Source organism: Sinohyriopsis cumingii, chromosome 18 (genome assembly GCF_028554795.1).
Source record: "Sinohyriopsis cumingii isolate HCF-2022 chromosome 18, ASM2855479v2, whole genome shotgun sequence".
Lineage (NCBI taxonomy): Eukaryota > Metazoa > Mollusca > Bivalvia > Unionida > Unionidae > Sinohyriopsis > Sinohyriopsis cumingii.
This window is the reverse complement of record NC_142978.1, coordinates 36,454,391-36,476,126: the sequence shown is the minus strand read 5'-3', so window position 1 is coordinate 36,476,126 and position 21,736 is coordinate 36,454,391. Positions and strand designations below refer to the sequence as shown.

Sequence of the window (21,736 nt, the reverse complement as noted above, 5' to 3'; positions counted from 1 at the left end):
AGACATTTTAATTAACTCATGCTGGCACGCTTTTTGCCATGCACCTGTACGTGAATGTTTGCCCGTTTAGTGTTCGTTGTGCTCTACGTTCTTCGTTAAAACCTTCTTTCTTCTTTAAATCATATGTGTCTTATACTGAATTAACAAAGAATCTCAAAACAGAAAACAATCAACGTTTTTGTATGTACAGGTGACTGAATAGCATCAATGGCATATATATATATATATATATATATATATATATATATATATATATATATATATATATATATATATATATATATATATATGTATGTATATATATATATATATATATATATATATATATATATATATATATATATATATATATATATATATATATATATATATATATATATATATATATATATATATATATATATATATATATATATATATATTAGCGGACACACTCGGCAGGTATGTGAGGAGTTCATTCATTGGGTCCACACACAGTTGTCGTAGTCATTCTTGTAAATAAAATATATGCATAGTGTGTTAGTGTGTACGTTGTATATTTTTATATGCAAAGCCTCGTTTCATTTCAATAATTTTTTTATACATCTCGTGGTTTAACAGCGCACATATGTTATAAAGAAATATATAAAGAATACAAATCACATGGCGAATAACAGTCCTTTCAAGTGCACTGGATCCATCAAGGGATCACGTGTGTCAGGGATTGATTAAGATAAATGCACTAATCTGATATCGAACAGTGCAAAACTAATATCTAACTAGCCTGAGTGTTTTCGACTCTAAATGAGTCTTTTTCAACGCAAATACAAAACATGGACAAGAAAAACAAATAAAACACAAACCGTTGTGTTTGCAACACTTAACATGGCTGTTTTTACAGAAATTAAACCTTTAAATGTATTAAGTTTCAACTAGTTTGTTTAAACTTGTTGCAGATCCTGGAAAATATTTTTATTTACCTATATATGTATTCGAACCAGACCTATGACACTGTAGTAATAATGATAATATTGAAATCATTACGACATCAGCCTAAATTCCGGACACGTAAATACGCGTATTTTCCTACCTCATCAACATGAGATACATGCAGCTTGTTTTCGTAGCCTTCTGGCGGCTCAAATATCATTCCATTCTGCACTAATAAGTTTCATTGCGTGATGTCTCTGGATTATATAATGGACAACTTTTAAATACACTATACCATCTATCTATATATATTTATGTGTCTTCAATATATAAGGGTTAGATAACATTGTACTTATTTATAAATATTATGTTCGTTCCAAAAACACTTTTTTTTTAAAATCGATTTAAAGTTTTTCCTTTTTTAACAAATGCATGATAATAAAAACTGATATAGTTGTCACCACTATTTTTTATATTTTTATATTCTTCTAACTATAGAAAGCACCTCACCCTACCCCACCCAATAAGCGCATTATATCAACATGTGCATATTTTGCATCATTTTTATCGGCACATGACATCAGCCTACTTTTTAATAGTAAGTTAAAACACGGCACCGTGATAATCTTCCTTACCTCTGTATCGCTACTATATAGCTTTCTACCTGTTTACATAATTGCATGTCGCTATGTAAGTAACTGGCATAACTGGATGCATAATTGTCAAAGACTGCCTAGGAAAGCGACGTTGCGAAATATGTGGGTTTTTTTTTTTGTTGTTGCATCATACGATCGAGTTTGCATGTTCTATCTATGGACGTCTATTTCATAATCTGTAGCTATTTGCCCGCATAAAAGAACATGAAAAATTTTCGAAATAAATTATTGCGATGTAAGAGATGGAAGATAGAAGACATATTGATTACATTCAATTTACCTGATGTTGTTACAGGATCATTTTGTATCTTCTCCATGCATTCCTCCCATTTCTTTATTAACAATTTCTCTTGATCATCGTGGTGGTACCTTGCTACATTCTGCAAACATAAATATGATTCAATTATTAGAAATAATTCAAATTAGCGACTCAGCTGGATAATGTGCATTAAAATCAAAGACATGCATGTAAATAAACAGTGTTATATATATATATATATATATATATATATATATATATATATATATATATATATATATATATATATATATATATATAGTATGCAGAACATTTGTGCATGTTCTAAGCTATAAACATAATGTTTGCATGGCATTTGAGTTCACTGTCAGCCTGGTTTACAATTATAGTTAAAGTCACACAGGTCATGTATGCATTCAACACCGATTTTTTCAGCAATGGGTGTCGTTTTAAAGAATTTGATTTAACATACCTTTAGTGGCAAGTTTTCGCTTCATTTGGATTCTTATAAATCTACATTCCTTGAAGGTCATTAATTACACGCCCCGAAAAGTACATACGGCAAACTCAGTGTTAAAGTATGTAGACATTTGTGGGCGAAATGAACCTAAAGGCATGATGCAGTACAACCCGGATTGAATGTCGCGCGATGTGGTGTCACAATGAACACTACGCATGTTGGCCAACAAATTCGTACTACCTTATATTGTGACGATTCCACTCGAAGTGCTCTTTTCTTGACCCAAGTTTAGTACATGGCCACTATTGTAAAAGACCGTGGAGAGCGATAATTTTCGTCGTGAAGTTTGTTGATGACAGTTAATGTGCAGATCAGTCAAAAATCAGGATTGAATAGACCTTGGGTAAAGAAAAGTAGTGTTAGATTTTAAAAGAACAATTTATATTTAATTTTAAATTAATAAATGCGCATACATGATCCATGTAACTTGTACTATAGACCAGTTTTTTCCATTGGGTTGTTCCATATTCTTTTACGACACATGTCAGGTGAATGTGTGTATCTTAGGTCAAGTAAAAATGTGTGTAAATAAGGATAGGATAAATAAATAATACATCTATGTTTTAGACCAGTCTGTGTGAATCCATATGTGATCTGAGTTTACACTTGTCTTGTTGATATCAGATATGATTCGAGAGGAACTGTTTATTTAAAGTGTTTATTGGAATTAAAGTATCGTTGCCTTTTGGATTAATGAACATTACTTTGGATTTATGTGAACTCATTAAAATACAGTAAGATTTCATCATTGTGTTACATCGGAGCATTCAAGACTAATGGAGTTCATTCGTAACATTCTGTATTTTTGGTCTTATGATAGGACAGATAGGATTATTTACTGTTACATATTTTATGACCTAGAGTTCTAACAACGGAAACACTAGCTTATATCCAAGGAGAGGAACAATGGATGGGCACCGAAATAGTTTGATATCAGATAAAGCAAAACTGATCAGCTAGGAATAAAAAAAATAGTTTATGGAAAGACTTGTGATGTTAACGCAGTGTTATATTGTCACTATGCTTTGCTTGAAAGAGTCTTCTATTAACAATTCATGCTTAGGACAATCTTCTATTAGCCAGTATGAATGACGAATGATCAAACTATTTAATGTTTGATAACTAAAGAATAATTTCAACAATGAACTGTTACTCTCTTAAAAGGTAACAAGTACACGTAAAAAAGAATTCTATTAACCGGCAGGAGCAAAGAAGAACAAAAGAAGTTGCCATAGGTTACTTGTATGTGAACTGGACATTAGGTCTTAAGTAAATAGTACCAGAAAGCAGACTGACGCTATTTTTCTGCAATTGAAAAAAGGTTTGCTACAGTACTTATAAAATTAAAAATTAAAGCATAAAGCATGGTATCGATGACAATATGTCTTTTCTCCAATCCCAGGTAAAAATGATAAACGTGCCAAGAATACCCATTTAATGTACCGAATGATTTTTCTGTTATAACTGTGAAATAGAAAGTTGGTGGATAATCCCGGTCGATTACCTTCTTTATGTCACTTTACGGTGCACATTAATTTGTGTTTACATGACTGTATAAACAGTACCGATTCTGATTTTTGCATATATACAAATTTGAAATTTAACTGAATCAATCCACAGCAAAGCAAAACCAATGAATAATATGGTGAAAGCTTGGAGTACGGACACATTAGCTTGCAGCGACTGTGGTTTAAGTTGATTTTCATGCGAACTGTATATGAAGGCTTCAGAGCAAGCTATTTCCGCGAGATATTGTTAGTGCATATTTAGTTTACTATATTGTGCGCTTCTTAAAAACGTTCACGTGTCTGAGAGATAATTAGGCAAATCATGACAATATATCACGTCTTTCCCAACACAAAAATCAAAATATATCCATAATATTAACTTTCTCACGGAATTGGCTGTTTTCAGCAAATTATGTTTTCTATAATGACATTAAATACACATTTAGGGTACAATGTTAGACTAATATGTTGCGATTTGCTAAGAGTAATTGTATTAATATTACATTAAAATCTGAGATTCGACTGTTCTTTATTCAGAAAAAACTAGGCTAATTGAACATCGTTTAATGACAAGGATTAAATTATTAATTGCACGTTAAGCTGAGCTTAAAACACATCTCGATAAAGATTGTCAAAAAGAGATTCAGATTTCAGAATCAGTGTTTAGAAGCTCACAGAGTAGTAACTAGGGGTGAAACGATACACATGTGCCGCGGTGCCATACAATTCACGATACACAGCCTGCGATACGATACATATCTATAAACATGAACTTGATAGTCCTCCATCTTCGGAAGCTAGGTGGTGCCCCTTTCTTTATGTTGACATACTCTTGTACTTCTAGTATGCATATTACATATATATTTATATGCAATTCTTATCTATGACAAGAAAAGAAAAATACTTTCAAACAGACTACCTGTTTGTTGTCAGTGAGTTTTATTCAACGTTTAAGACCATTTAACTTACTTTAGCCACGAGACCTTTTGTTTTGCACGGCATGAATGCTTTGAAAACATCTTATTACCAATTTCATGTCTCACGTGAACTTGGAAGACATTACGATGTTCTCTTTAAACCTAAAGAAATAAAGCTACTTCCTCGTGAAAAGAAAATATCATCTAGAACATGTCTGTTAATTAGTTGGGGATGAATATCAACAAAATATATTACATTGTACTTCCTGGAAATGCAAAAGACTGCTGCAGCCACAGGTACTAGTATTTGTTAGTGAAAAAGGAAACACCCTGTCCAATTCTAAAACTGCCACAGGTACTAGCATTTGTTAGTGAAAAAGGAAACACCCTGTCCAATTCTAAAACTTTGTTTTTAGTTATTTTTCTTTTCTTTTTTTTTATTTCAGTACATGCTATTGTAATGCAACATTGCATGTTGGACTTGACTTTGTCCAAAATTGAGTTCATTCCTTCTTGACCTAAATTGTTTTTTATTCATTGTAAACACCTAATACATAGCTATATTATTCTCTTTGCGTATGGGTTAAAAATCAGTATTATTATTATCAGTATAAGTAAATATGTTTATTTGGGTCTAAGTTATGGAAATTCTTAAGTGAATTCCATATTAAGCATCATTTTCGGGCTCCAAAAAATCACTCGCTTTATCTCGATTAACAATTTCTCAGCTCCAACAATCCAATATACTTCATAACTTTGAATATTGTTGGCATTATCACCATCACCAATCGTAAACGTAATGAGACATTTGGAGTTTCCTGGTAGCCCATATTTTAAAAAGGGATTTGTAAAACACCCTTTGTGGATGGTTCAAACTACGTCATACTGTTTATTCCAGGGCAATATGTGCCAGTCAGATTTAGTCCAGCAACCAGCTATGTCATTCATGTCATGCTCGAAGAACCCAGATGTGTAAACAGTTGCCAATCCGAGAGAAAAACATGTCGCCACAAGAACGGTTAAATAAATAGTGTATACTTCGCCGAGCACATTTTCATTTGTGGGACTTTCAGCTAATTTGCGGGAGTTCCCGCTCATCACTGTTCCCCAAGTGTACGAATTCGTACACAGTTTGTACGATTCACTCAACCGCACACCCTGACATCGTCTCATTTTAAGCACTACATAACAATGACTTCTGCGCGAAGTTCTTTCTGCTGCTTTGCTAGTACGTCATGTTTGTCACGCAAGGAATATGCTACAATAATTCCAGATTGGTAGTTATTATTTAACCTGGACCGGAGTAAGCAATAACCATTAATTAAACTTCGATGTAGCATATTTGACCGTGTGACACACCAGTAGTATAGCTTTCTTTAAAATCGCCTAAAGTAGACACGATACAATTCAACGTAGAAATATGACCTAAAAGTGGCTATTAAATGATGAGTAAAGTACTTTATTATACATGTAGAACACGTTTGGAAAGTTTCCTATATACTAAACATGCTGATGGGTTGAGATAATTACTATGGAATTGGGGAGGGGGCAGATTACGAATGATGTCACTTTGTTTTAATATGCTGACGGCGAGAGAACATTCTCGATAATCTTTGTTCATTTTTACAAATATAAATGAGTGCCTACGACTGCAAATGCTGTTTCAAATGAATTCTCTATTTTTTAGAATAACAAGGCAATCTAATAAGAATTATTTGCCACTGTTTAAGTCTAAAATAACTTATATACGGTAAGTAACATTTTGTATCTATGCTCCATTTCTTGTATCGATATGCGTATCATTACAGCAAATGTCTGGATGCATCGATATATCGATGAATTGTTTCAGCCCTAGTATCATCAGAGGGTCAGACAGATCCGAAGTTTTAAAAAGTACGATCTCCTAGCCCCAAAAGAACAAATTATTTTGAATCTGCTCAAAAATCTACATTAACGGTTCAAATTAAAGACATAATGCAAGCAGTAGTCGCTAATTAATATTAAATTCATGTTTCGTAAATCTTAGCGTTTAGTAATATGATACAGAGGTTGTAAAGAATATAACGTGTTCTGGAATGATTTAAAAACTCATTATCGTTTATTATACATGGCATTTGTATCCAAAGACAAGACACTTGAGAGACTGAAATAGCTATAATGATATAAAACAGAGCTGCAGCTAAATCAATGTATCTTTTCTGCACATAATAAACACCTGCTAATTACCATACCATGCAATTATGCAGTGAAAGCAACAGAGAATAGTGTAGTTTACACTGACTGTTGTAGCATACAAAATATATATCAGTATGTTATCGGAAAGGATCTCTCAGATTCTTCTACTTGATCCTTAAAGATTCTAAAACAGCTGCATGTGCTAGAAAAGATCTTTGCGGCTTCCTAAATTGAAAACATTCTTCAGTGACATACATACATACATACATACATACATACATACATACATACATACATACATACATACACAACATAGATACATACATACGTAGATACATAGATACATAATACATACATACATACATACATACATACATACATACATACATACATACATAGTTTACTTCAGTGAAGTACAAGATACATACGCAATTATATATATATATATATATATATATATATATATATATATATATATATATATATATATATATATATATATATATATATATGTGTGTGTGTGTGTGTGTGTGTGTGTGTGTGTGTGTGTGTGCGATATGATATATTCTTTTGAAAACTAGTTTTGAAAACCCTCCTAACACTGATATTAATAATCTTTCGATCAACGATGACAGAGCGCGACTGCTGAAGGCTCCAGGCCGGAGTGTAAAACTAAGCGGAGTAGTTTTCTGATACTGACGTTAGTAATGAATTACCATTTACGCTTGGAATGACAATGTGTATTTTCTCTCCTGAAATCCTGAAATGTGCTCAGTCATCAAAGAATATATAAAGATCGTTACCTATCAGAGACCTTATAAATATAGTCTGAAAGAATAATTGTTTATATTTCAGTAGCAAAGAAACTGATTAGATTATTTATTTTTAATTAGCCCATTTCTAAGAACGGAGATCATGATGTACGGTACCGACAAGACCTTCTGACGGTATTGATTCGATTCGTAAAACAGACCCTTCCTAAATTTCTTAGAATAGGGTATTAACGGGGTTTTTGTAAGTCTATTTGTTTAGTTATATCATAAAGGGATAGTTCTTTGTATTAGTTGTTTGGGTCGTGTTTTATATTGCATGGCGTGGATGAATAATATTCGGCTTGTAAACGCTTACTGGTGAATTACACAAATGAGAAACAAAGAAAAGCAATGCAACTGTGAAATTAGAGCTTCGTAATATGTACTATTTTTGTGATCAGATAAAAAATATTTGTAGTATTTGTGCCTTTGAGTGCGGACGCGCGCGCGCGCGCGTGTGTGTGTGTGTGTGTGCAGAATAATTTTTAATTCTCTAACTTGTTTCAATTATAACTAAGGTCGTATTCAACAACGATCATATTCAGCTATCATGTAGCTGACATGAATACGTATAGTTTATGATTTAATGATTTGAAGGAAACGTTCGAACATATTCCTATAAGTAAATGATAGCGATGCCTAAAATAAATGCATTTCCTAACCTAATAAATTAATTTCTTATACGTTATATTGTGAAACCCTATATACTGTAACTGGTTTTCTTAAGGCAAGGTTCTTTCCATAAACCGCCTTCTTCTTGCTGTCGTATTTAAACCGGAATAAGAATAATGCAATTTATCGTACACCAGTTAGTGGCATTACTCGCCGGTTAATACATGATCATTCCTGCAATAGATATAAAAAGCTCTTTTACATCATGACTGTTTATATTATTTTTGGCACATATTGTGGTCTTTGTATGATAACGCGACCGAATTATCAGAATGACCAGTGAGAACAGTATGCGATCAAAATGTAGTACGTTCCTAGGAATGTATAATCACCTCTGCCATTGTGACATTGGAGCCATTACTAACTTAATTAAGTAACATTTCCCCATACACTTCTTAGAAGCATCGACTTGCATCACTTGCCTTAATCATGAAGAAAAAATCATGATTAATTATCAGCAAAAGAAGTTGGCAAACAAATCTCATGGAAATCTGTGGACACAATGTGTGAACCTCGCTAGTATAATTTGGTGTTTGAAATTGCAGAAGTTACTGAATGTTTCGTTTTTTGTCTAACATTATACAAATTTTCAAAAATATTAGTCTCACCATGAAAGGTGAAAGACAATGTTGTAATTGTTATTGCGGCAGATTTTCCAAGCCCAGGCTACAGTAAATAATGGTAATTAACTCTGCTATGAACGACTACTGTATTTACAATTTGAATAATTACGAAAAATTACCAGAATTAAAGGGACTGGAGACAGCAAAGAAGAACCAGGGTTTTGTCGATGTATCGCACTTTAATACATACTAAACTTTTCAGCATTTTGCAAAATATAGCTCTGATTTTTCATGTTCAATCATCCTACATAAATTTCTGACTTGTACGTGTTGAAGACATCAAAATGCAGCTTAAGTAAGCCTCTTACTAAAATGCAGAAATTGCACCATTCTACAACATTAAGACATACATTATGACAGTACTGAAATAAAGAAATCACCACCGCAAACAGTGACTTAATATATCTCTGTCCTGGCACGTTTGAATAGCAGTCCTTATCTTTCAAGTACATTGATGAACTTTCCTTGTTGTCTACGAGCTGAATATGCAGGTGCGAACAAAATTTTGGTGTTGACAATTGCTAAAGCAACAATATGCTGAGATAATCAGTAATTGAACAGTCATATTGGCATAAAACTATGTACTATGATTTTACTATCGTAGTCTTGTTAAAAATAGTACACTTTAGTAGGACCTTTTTAGAACTCTGACTTAGATCTCTCAAAGTCAAGCTAATTTCCTTGAATGAGAATAAATGGAATTCAAAAAAAAAAAAAAGAAAAACGAAAAAAAGAAAGACATGTGGGTGGGTAGGCTGAAAAGGACATGTACCAAGGGGAAATCTATATAAAAAGACGCCTAAATAATAAAACAAAGCAAATTCGAAGACAACCAGAAATAAAACATAGTGCATAACGCTAGGTATCGATTAGTACTTTTGCGACAAGGCCCATATATCATTAAAGATCGTATTTGCATAAAGTGTACATAAGGGGATTTCATTTAGCTGTGGATCATTCGTTAACATTTAATGTCTTTATATTTTTTCAACCACACAAGCATTCTTCATTATCATCACATTTGAATGCCATAATATTGTTAACGTTGAATACTAATCAATTTTACTTAAATATGATCTCATCTAGGCACATTATAAAAACGCTTTCAAAATATTCTTTTAAATATGTAACATCATTTGTGTATATATATATATATATATATATATATATATATATATATATATATATATATAGAGAGAGAGAGAGAGAGAGAGAGAGAGAGAGAGAGAGAGAGAGAGAGAGAGAGAGAAGTGCTATCCCTGGATAGAAGAATGCTTGATTTAATAGAAGTAATTCTATCATACAGGTTAGAGAATTTTGTTTTCGTACTCTACGGAGATTCTAGGTCCGCGGGTAAAGGGCACCACCCATCGCAACGCCTGGACACACGAGCCCTCATTTTCCTCACGACTAGGCACACATTACTAAACTATGAGGCTACTTCATCGGTGTTATATGCACTCGTGTGTAGCAGACACGCTCGCATGATGACCTAGTAATTAATTCTCATCAATCTACACAGTCATTCGGGGTCCGATGAAAAAAAATCAAGGTATATTGAGTTAATAATCTCCGTTATCTATGAGATGATCGACAATAACAGATGGAGTAAATAATAAAATAGTGAATGAATGTTTTGAATGACAAAGATCTGACGAGAGATTTATAATACAACACCACGAGCCCCAGTATGCAAAATATAACAATGTAATCAATTAAATTAACAATATGAAACTGAATATGAAGTTTAAATGATACACTTTCTATAAAAGAATTACAAAATCTAGAAGAAATGCAAAAAGATCTTCTGTTATACTGCTAAATAAATTCATCAATGAATCGAGCAGGCCTTCATAACTTGGTTGACTCCGGTCCTCTCAAAGTCATTGGTGATGACAGTTCAGAGTCGTGTATTTTTTTCTTCCCTTCTCTCTATCTATCCAGCCTCGCTAGGTTCATCAACCAAAAACTGGTTGTCTGCTGTATTTTCCCACTGCGTGGTGCATATATGTAGGCATTATGCTCTTTAAATAAATAGCAACGCAGCCTAAATATTTGTCATGCTTTTTCCCCTCTAGGATGTAACAATAATCTCAGTCATAGTACGTCAGATATCGTCTTATCGTATTTCAAAAGAACTAAGGCTAAAATATTGTCTAAGCGTAATTCAACATAACTAAGGATAATATGGGTTAGTTCGCCAACTGCCGCTGATACACAACCCTATTGCCATAAAATTAATGTCTTCCCTTGCAGATAGCCGAATTTATAAATGGACTTCAATATAACCAAGACGCAATAAACCGTTCTAAGCCCGTGTTAGCTATAAATCACTAAGTGGACTATGTGTCGGTCAGCAGTAAAGAATTCACAACTCAATTACACAAATGTATTAATGGACATCACGTCCTTTCCTAGCTACATTACCTGCTGACTAGCAAATCGTTGACATAGTATTTCCAGACATAGTAAAATCAATTCGTATCTTACGTGATTCATATCATTAGGGACAGATAAATATTCACGATTCTTACAATTTGTATCATACGTAATGCATGCAACTCCTAGACTACATGTTTCCCTTTACATACAACGAGTAATATTGCATGACATTCTTAGATTATACGAGTCATATGATGTTCAAGATAAATGAAAGAAAACAATAAACTTCTGAACTCAAGGAAAATTGCTGCATGAATTTAAGACGAATACATCCAACAGATAAGATCAAATTTATATCAATGAACATATTGTATGTAACTGAGACAAACCTTGTTCTTTCCTAGACTCACTCTTTGTAAAGTTGAATCCCTCTTTCTGTCCCTCAAATTCCAGACATTCTTCCTTTGGACACTTTATAACGGGAGAACACTTTCTCCCTCTCCCCCCCCCCCCGAGTCAAGACTTCCCTCTCCACACGAAAACGTGGACTGACTAATTTTGCAAGTAAATTACTTAAAACATTTAATTACTTCTGGGAACAACCCCAGTCATTCAGCTTAGACAGTCAGGATTAATCTTATCCAAATGCCAGATATTTTTCACATCCATTGAGATGGACGATGGAATAATTATCTTTTCTGCCTGTTATCCAAAAGAATTATAATCAAAAATTTCCATGCCCCCAAAACAGTAAGTAGGTTTTTTACGAAAATTCTAATTCTGACCGGAGGTAAAATAGAGGATTATCTGGGGTTTTTTTCTTCTAGAAACTATGTATCCGTGCTTCAAGATCTTAGCAGAATCTATTGTGATATTGTTGTAACCAGCAATTTTTTTTGCGCTATAATTTATTTATTCAATTTATGTACTATCTGGAGAAACAATATTTTTGGAAACAAAGGCTTAAATTTATAGTGAAATTTGAAATATGGATATATTCTTGGATTGTATTGTTGTGATCCACTCAATAATATACTATAGGTATATCACCACTTCACATGCCACTACATGCGCATGAACAATTTGAATTTCCACTAAAGTTTATTCAGAAATTTAATCATTAGAACCAGTGTCTCCAATACTAGAATTATTTGGAATTTAATTCGTAACGCCCTAATTCCTTTTCTTTAAGTTTTCAATTTACATTCTACGGAAATAAATTAAAAATTCAAATTTAAACGCTTGTTGTTTCTCACTCATCTCACCCTTTTCTGTTACTTATTGTAAGACCATGCATACATACATACATACATACATACAGACAGGCATACATTACATACATACATACATACATACATACATACATACATACATACATACATGCATACATTACATACGTACGTACATACATACATACATACATACATACATACATACATACATACATCCATCCATCCATCCATACATACATACATACATACATACATACATACATACATACATGCATGCATGCATGCATGCATGCATCCATCCATACATCCATACATACATACATACATCCATACATACATACATACATAAAGACTGTATGTTAGTTCAGGTTTGTTACTTAATACTGTATTCATATTGGGTAGCAGACGGAACTCTTTACAGCGTATTAGTTTTCCATGGCAAGTTGTAATTTAATCTGTCAATACCCCTGTTCGGCAATGAAATATAACTGTTGTTGTGTTCTTCCCCGTCCACCGCCCACCACGCACATTGAATTTACTTGAATATCAGAGAATGACTGCTGCAATGTACAATTATAAGCTTCATTGATATGTGGTATGGAAGAGATTTGACGCACAGGTAAATGTCCTCGTGTATTTTTCAACAAAAGGGTGTTGTTAATATATTAGCTTTTAATTCATTGAATATAAAAAAATTAAGTATCAAAATCATATTATTATTACAATAAATAAAAGACTGATTAAATTCTGCCCCTCACAACATTCCCTCGTTTAGAGGAAGCTTGTGCTTAAGAGAGAACCAATCATACCATGAATACAGAATTCATGGCAAGGAAATGACAACAAACAAAATTACTATGCATCGTCTACCAATGATAGAAACTTGCAGTTACTGCAATAGCAACTCCACTTGCTATGCTTCTGATGGTTAAAATTCTCTTAATGGAAAAGAGCAAATGATGTTGGTCATCCAACAGCCCCACCCATAAGTCCCTCCTCCCTCCACCAGAGTTGTTTTGGTTAGTTGATACTCGCAAATAATGACACAACAAACTTAATACAGAAGCTGTTGTGAAACTTGATTAAAGCGCCCCTTACTGAGGGTACGGAAAACAAAAGCATCATACGCCCCTTACCGAGGGTACGGAAAACAAAAGTATCATACGCCCCTGACCGACGGTACGAACAAAAAGGTATCATACGACCCTTACCGAGGGTACGAAAAACAAAATTATCATACGCCCCTTATCGATGGTACGGACAAAAAGGTATCATAAGCCTCTTACCGAGGGTACGGACAAAAGGTGTCATACGACCCTTACCGAGGGTACGGAAAACAAAAGTATCGTATGCCCCTTACCGATGGTACGGAAAACAAAAGTATCATACGCCCCTTACCGAGGGTACGGACAAAATGGTATCATACGCCCCTTACCGAGGGTACGGAAAACAAAAGTATCATGCGCCCCTTACCGAGGGTACGGAAAACAAACGTAGCATACGCCCCTTACCGAGGGTACGGGGGCCCCGAGCGGCCGAGTGGTCTAAAGCGCTCACCGTTCCGGATCATTGCCATCTCACCTCTGTCTGCGTGGGTTCGAGTCCAAGGCTCAGCTAGCGTGGGTAAGTGGGAAAGCCTGCCAGTAGTTTCTCGTGGGACGGTGGTTCTTCTCTGGGTTTTCCAGGGTTCTTCCTCCACCAGTTATACTTGCCGCCATGTATAGCCTATCCTGTGCTGAAAATGGCGTTAAACCCTAGAACAACAACAACTACCGAGGGTACGGAAAACAAAAGTATCATACGCCCCTTACCGAGGGTACTGACAAAAAAGTATCATAGGCTAATGCAAACACGAGTTTGTAGAGAAACAGGAAACAAAACGTTATGATGGAACAAACAAGCAAAACTGTTATGAAACTGGATAAGACGAATTTAGCTCACGAGCGGACAGTTATTGCTTATTCTATGTTAAAAAAGTCATATAAGTTGGCAAATATGATCGTTTTGTAATGTACTGTGCTATCATCTGGATTCAATCATGTTTAACGAATTATAATTTTTATACTAATTATACTCATCACCATTCTTACAACTAGATGAGACTAAGGACTTTCTGCTGAGATGTTTGAGCCCGAAAGTCGCCCAGAATTGATAACACTTGACAGTAATATGTTCTTCATTGTGCAAACATATGTGTACCAGTGTTTTGTTCTTTTTTTTTTTTACTCAGGATATAGGTATCACACCACTATCAATTCTTTATTGACATAGAATCGAAACTGTACCACGACTGGGTTGAAAGTATCACATCTAGTATATGCTTATATGACACAATATCATACAGTCGACACGTAACTGTCATACTTTTTTTAATCAAAATGTATCTACATCACTTTGAATGGCTCATGAAGCTTGTAAAGAAATTAGCTGCAGTAGAGCTTTAATTAAAAAAATATCCAGCCTTCAGTTGCCAAGCTCAAAAACTGACATAAAGCATTTTTGGAACCTAAGAGTTCAAATGCACGGTCACTGATAATTACAACTGTACAGAAGATCCAACTGAAAATAACTGATTTTAGTGGATCTATTTGTAGACGCCATTTCTCTACCTTAATCCGGAAATCACATTCTTAAAAGTGTCACACACACACACACATATTGAGAGAGAGAGAGAGAGAGAGAGAGAGAGAGATGTTAGCTAGTTAAATTTAGTAACTACCTGTCACTTGAACTCAGTATAAACATGATTGCTGTCTATAATCAGGTGTCAAGCTCTAGTTGTCAGTCGCTGTGACTGATAAGTGACGATTGGAACCTATCCAAGTTCATATGCTGTAGACGTAGGTAATTTAAACTATAATTCCAGACACCACGAGATCAACATGCACGTGTCAGACTTTAATATATTACTTGATATGAAATGAAGGAGTCTCGATGGAAGAAACAAATACATTAAATACAGATCTGATATATAGATATTTTTCTCCACCACTTCTTTTTATCAGGTTTCGTAAAGGTGGAATATATGATATTTACTTTTGAAGTCGAAGCCGTCGGTCTTATTAACTCGGGCGTTAAAAGTATGTATAACGTATTCATTCTAAATCTTTGGCAACAATTTAGAGAAATGAATCGTGTTTATTAGCCATTTAAAAAATATTATATCTTTATATACACAATTATATATAATCTAATATTTATATTCTTTCATATGTGAAAAGAGCAGTTTGGGACTTGGATTTTAACAAATGAAATTGAGAATGACCTGTGTAAAGATAACAACGCTGATATAAAAACCTGTTAGAACAAATTGGCATTAAGCCACATATTAATTTAATTTCATTTTAACTAAATTCAGATTAGAAAGGTCAGTCCTGCACTAAAATTAAGATTATACGGTGCGTAGTTTTATTTACCTCCTTTCATATCGCAATTAATATTCGGAAAATATAAATACATGTACATCTATATCAAACATTGTTGATTTTTTCCTCTATACTTTTAAAATGGAGCAATTGCTACCGCACATATCAGAAGGAAAGCCTGTATATTCATCAAAACTGCACGATGGTAACCCGATAGTCAAGTCCATGCTGCGCATGAATACAGATGAAGTTATAGAATGCAATTTCAGGTACTAATTCCAAGTCTAGTTACGAGACAGCATAACAATATCAGTCAAAAGGGTTGAAAAAGTGTGGCATTGTGGAATGGAGTTTACTAATTGAAATAAGTGACAGATAAATAATATCAATTAATAACGATTTCTAGACTACTGCAGCATTGCACATTTAATGAAATATAAAAGGTCAGTAACCGTCAGTAGTGGTTAGCTACAAATATATTGAAGATCTTTCTACTCTTTATCAATAAAACATGTACCTCAAAGTTTGTTTTCTCTAATTTCAGAGTATTTTTACTAGTTTAAGTCAGAACGGTTAACTGGTCTGCCTCTCACGTGGAGCACAGAACGGAATTCGTTGCAATTTTATTGGTTATTTCCGCTCTCAGATTTAATCACGCACATCTGTATCTAGCTAGATAGATGCTAGGGTAATATTTAGGTTGTTGTTGTAGGTTTCTTTTTTCAGCACAAGAAAGGCTATAGATGGCGGCCAGTATAAATGGTGGAGGAAGACCCCGGGAAAACCCCGGAAAGAACCACAGACTCTTGGCAAGTTTTCTCACGTATCCCCATTGGCCGAACCCGATACTCGAACCCACGCAGACGAAGGTGAGACGGCAGTGATCCATAACGGTGAGCGCTTTAGACCACTCGGCCACTTAGGGCCCCTAATATTTAGGTATCATTTTATATTTTGAAAGGATGAATAACTCTTAACTTCTAATCGTTGTATCTATTGTATGTCATTCATTCACCAAGTGTGGAGCTAGTCAGTACTAGACTGGCACAAACAAGAATGAATAAAAGAAAAGTAAACAGAGAATAATGTTTCAAAATTAATGGAATATGTACATGTTAACAGTAGCTTTAAAAGTAAAGTTGGCTTTTAAAGAAAAAAGCATTGCTTCAGTTTTAGTATAATTCAATTAAAATCTCATTTCCATGAACTTTTGTATTTTTCTCAAAATATGAGCTGCTTTATTTATGTCTTGATCACAAGACATAACTCATGCAACTCCATCTATACGACAGCTAGACAGAGGAAAAACGTGTCGGATTAATGGACGGATGGCATTTTCAATTCCAGCTAGTAGCGTCAAAAATATATTTAAAAAATAGCGGTAGTATCGTAACGTGAAACCATGGCTTAAACTTGTAGTTTTAAATAAGGAAATAATCATTTCATTATATGCAGTCGTCTAAACTCGAAGGTTTGTTAAACGGAGGCCGGATAAAGTCTTCTTGAGTGTAATTAAATTCACTACGACCCTACATGTAAAACGTTGCGGTATGTAGTGAAATATGGAAACTGACACTGTAATGCGTGTTTCTGTGTTCAAGTCAATGGTGAGAATGTTCATAATGGTTTGCTCGTGTTAAGATTTTAAATATTAGTCATTAATTATATCCTACTCACTGATTATCTTTATGTTCGCAATTAATAAATAATGTTAGCATGAATATCGGAAATGTGTAATCTCGCTTGACGACTGGCAAGATAAAGAATAAATAGGAGAAAATTAATGTACTTGTTTTTTTTATAACAAATAATTCAAGCATTACCTAATGCCATATATTCTGATGTGCAAATAATGCAGTTGCAAATATAACTTGCTGCCAGAATCTTCTGAAGAAACGGAAACAAAAATGGCATACTTATGTTAAATGAAACATACCCATGCCCTCACCCAACTCGACTCCAAAAGTATTACTTTTGATCAAGACGTCTATTGCAAAGGGGACACAGTATTTTATCTACCCAAATTTGTTTTGATACATGAAGATGGATAAGTATAATTACAGTTTGTTACATGAAGATGGATATGTAAAAAAATACAATCTGTTACGTGAAGAAGGATATGTAAAATTACAATTTGATACTTGAAGAGGAATGTGTATAATTACTGCTTGATACATGAAGAGGGATATCAATAATTACAATTTGGTACGTGAAGAGGAATGCAAATAATTACAGATTGTTACATGAAAAAGAGTATGTAAAATACAGTTTGTTACATGAAGAGGGATATGTATAATTACAGCTTGATACATGAAGAGGATACGAATACTTACAGTTTGTTACATGAAGAGGGATATGTAAAATTACAGTTTGTTACATGAAGAAGGATACGTATAATTACAGCTTGATACATGAAGAGGATACGAATACTTGCAGTTTGTTACATGAAGAGGGATATGTAAAATTACAGTTTGATATGTGAAGAGGTATGTGTATAAATTACTGCTTGATACATGAAGAGGGATATCAATAATTACAATCTGGCACGTGAAGTGGAATACGAATAAGTACAGATTGTTACATGAAGAAGAGTATGTAAAATACAGATTGTTACACGAAGAAGAGTATGTAAAATTACAGATTAATATGTGAAGAGAGATATGTAAAATTACAGTTTAATGTGTGAAGAGGGATATGTAAAATTACAGATTAATATGTGAAGAGGGATATGTAAAATTACAGATAAATATGTGAAGACGGATATGTAAAATTACAGATAAATATGTGAAGAGGGATATGTAAAATTACAGATTAATATGTGAAGAGGGATATGTAAAATTACAGATAAATATGTGAAGAGGGATATCTAAAATTACAGATTAATATGTGAAGAGGGATATGTAAAATTACAGTTTAATATGTGAAGAGGGATATGTAAAATTACAGTTTAATATGTGAAGAGGGATATGTAAAATTACAGATTAATATGTGAAGAGGGATATGTAAAATTACAGTTTAATATGTGAAGAGGGATATGTAAAATTACAGATTAATATGTGAAGAGGGATATGTAAAATTACAGATTAATATGTGAAGAGGGATATGTAAAATTACAGCTTGATACATGAAAAGATATATATATAATTACAGTATACGAATACTTACAGTTTGTTACACGAAGAGGGATATGTAAAAATTACTGCTTGATACATGAAAAGGGGTATGTATAATTACTGCTTGATACATGAAAAGGGATATGTATAATTACAGTTTGATACATGAAGATGGATATGAATACTTATAGTTTGTTACATGAAGAGGGATATCAATAATTACAGTGTGATACATGAAGAGGGATTTGCATGAATACAGTATGATACATGAAGAGGGATATCAATAATTACAGTGTGACACATGGAGAGGGATATCAATAATTACAGTGTGACACATGGAGAGAAATATCAATAATTACAGTGTGATACATGAAGAGGGATATGCATAATTACAGTTTCAGTGTTCAGATACTGTGGATGCGATACAAATGGCAGTAAGTAGGAAAATAAAGCTCCTGCATTACAATAGGTTTGGCTTTTTAATTTGTTTTGGTTTGGTGTTTCATAGCACGGCAAAGCATAATAACACAAGGTCATTTGGTGCCAAGGTAACTTGGAGCAATGTGGCTACCCAGCTTCAAGATATTGTAACTGAACGGGATGGATATGATGGTAGGATTCCAACGTAAACCATTTCAATCAAGTCTTACTAGCCAGGTACCTCAGCTCCTTTTTTCATGTGTAGAGCATATCTTTGCCTTTAAAACACACCTAATCACGATCATTTTTTACAGGAAAAACTACGAAATAAATTGAATAAGTTTGTTAGTTTTGCCCATAAAACCAAATCTTACCATGATGATGTAGCTGGATGAAATCGTCTTAAAATAGTTGAAAAATAGTCCATCGTTATGTATATTCATATCATGGATAAGTTTAGACTTAAAGCAACACAGCGTTTAAGTCAAGGCAAGTAGTTCTATTGAATAATACTTTGTTAAACTCTATCATGCCATTTTCTTTCGATCCAAACATGTATATATATGTATGTATGTATGTTTGTATGGAGAGAGAGAGAGAGAGAGAGTGGGAGGCGAAGATCGTTGTTCCAGCAACACAACCTCTATATAACATACAAACACACACCCCTCAGCACCGGAAGGAAGGCGATCCTTTGTGAAAGTTAAGTGCTTGAAAAGTGTCATTGCATCACAGTCGCGTACTAAAAGCATCGTTGGGTGGTTAGATCATATTCTGTTTAGAAATAGAGAGACCAAAAACTAGATTGTGTCATCATCTGAAATCTGCTATGTAGTTCATTAAGCTGGTGTAATGAGGCTTAAATTCAGCGTCGTTATAATATGCAGACCAAGCCTTCTCAGAAATGCAAAATACTTGTCATCATTTTTTCTGATCCGATTATTTTGTGGCAAAATCTAACTTCGATAATTATTGATCTAGGTAAAGAAATTCTTTAAACATTTTAAATTCTTCGTAAACAATATGAAGCTTTACTGAAAAGAATGAATTCCCCCATATTTATGCGGTGTATTCTTTAGTTATGAATGAAATAGTTGGGACTGGTTCAAACTATTAACGGTGATTTGCTCTCAGTTTATTTAATTAATATAAACATTGAATCATTGCAAAGCATACGTACTTCAGTTTTCATACCCATTTAAAATTTAGTATTGACGAGCTTGCATTAAGAAATACATTTTATATAAAAATATCCCATTGTATAGACGCATATATAATTGTGTCACTAGCAAGACGTTTACGGTTGTAGCAAAGAGAAATATTATTAAGGAAAGAGGTTTAAACGCCTACAGATTGTGAAATAAAATGGCGGCATTATACTTCGAATTGAATTCAGGCCATGACAAAACAAAGTTCAGTCGATATAGGAATATGAAATAAGTGGTTAAAACTTTAGTAAGGTTTTTCTTATATTACAAAGAATATCTTTCGCTAATTATCATAACGTTATTGACAGTAAGCGTGTTTACTCTTTAATTGTAAGGAAGAATACAAAATATACTTACATCATCAGCCCTAGTGTCCTGCCACAAGATAATCGTCGTTATAAGTAATATCCTGTCAGAATAACACATGTTTACGCAGATTTCTTGGTAGAAGTCGTGTCAACACTGTTATTGAATTCTCCGTGTTTACGTCTTCATTGTTTGTTCTTGTGTTTTATAGCACAGAACCGACATGTTTAATAATCCACTCAGCTGTGATAAAGTGGAAAGCACTTCAAACCACTTTTGAAATTGTGACTGTATTTTATATTATTTCCTTTCTTTCCTTCGTTCACTCTTATGTTAGTCACTAGTAGAATATACATCTTACACGAATGTTCTATCGTTTCATCATGCAATTCATCAGTCAGTTGAAAAGCGGTAAATACTATGTAAGACGGGATGAAATTAATGTAAATTCCGTTCAAACTTTATTGAATGCAAACCAAAAGATAAGTAAATATCCATATAATGGTTTCTGAAGTGAGCTCAATCTTAATTATTTCACTGTATTTGAGATATGGTCAGTCTTGTGATGTTACGTAATCTCATCGACACATAACACAAGTTCTGCTTCCAGTAACGCAATATGACGAATTCAGGTGTGATATAATTCCTTACCCATAACG

At 33.8% G+C, this 21,736-nt stretch overlaps 1 protein-coding gene across 1 annotated transcript in view; it reads right to left on the bottom strand.

Moving 5' to 3' along the window:
• The window catches only part of LOC149776404 (secretin receptor-like), an 89,144-nt gene extending 67,877 nt beyond the window's left edge, over positions 1 to 21,267 (bottom strand). Inside the window, exons 1-2 of the mRNA XM_089940813.1 lie at positions 21,129 to 21,267; positions 1,846 to 1,945 (exon numbers count right to left, since the gene is read on the bottom strand). Coding sequence (XP_089796939.1) covers positions 1,846 to 1,945; positions 21,129 to 21,197 — 169 coding nt within the window. The 5' untranslated portion in view covers positions 21,198 to 21,267. The remainder of the gene's footprint in view (positions 1 to 1,845; positions 1,946 to 21,128) is intronic.
• Between the last annotated feature and the right edge of the window lie 469 nt (positions 21,268 to 21,736).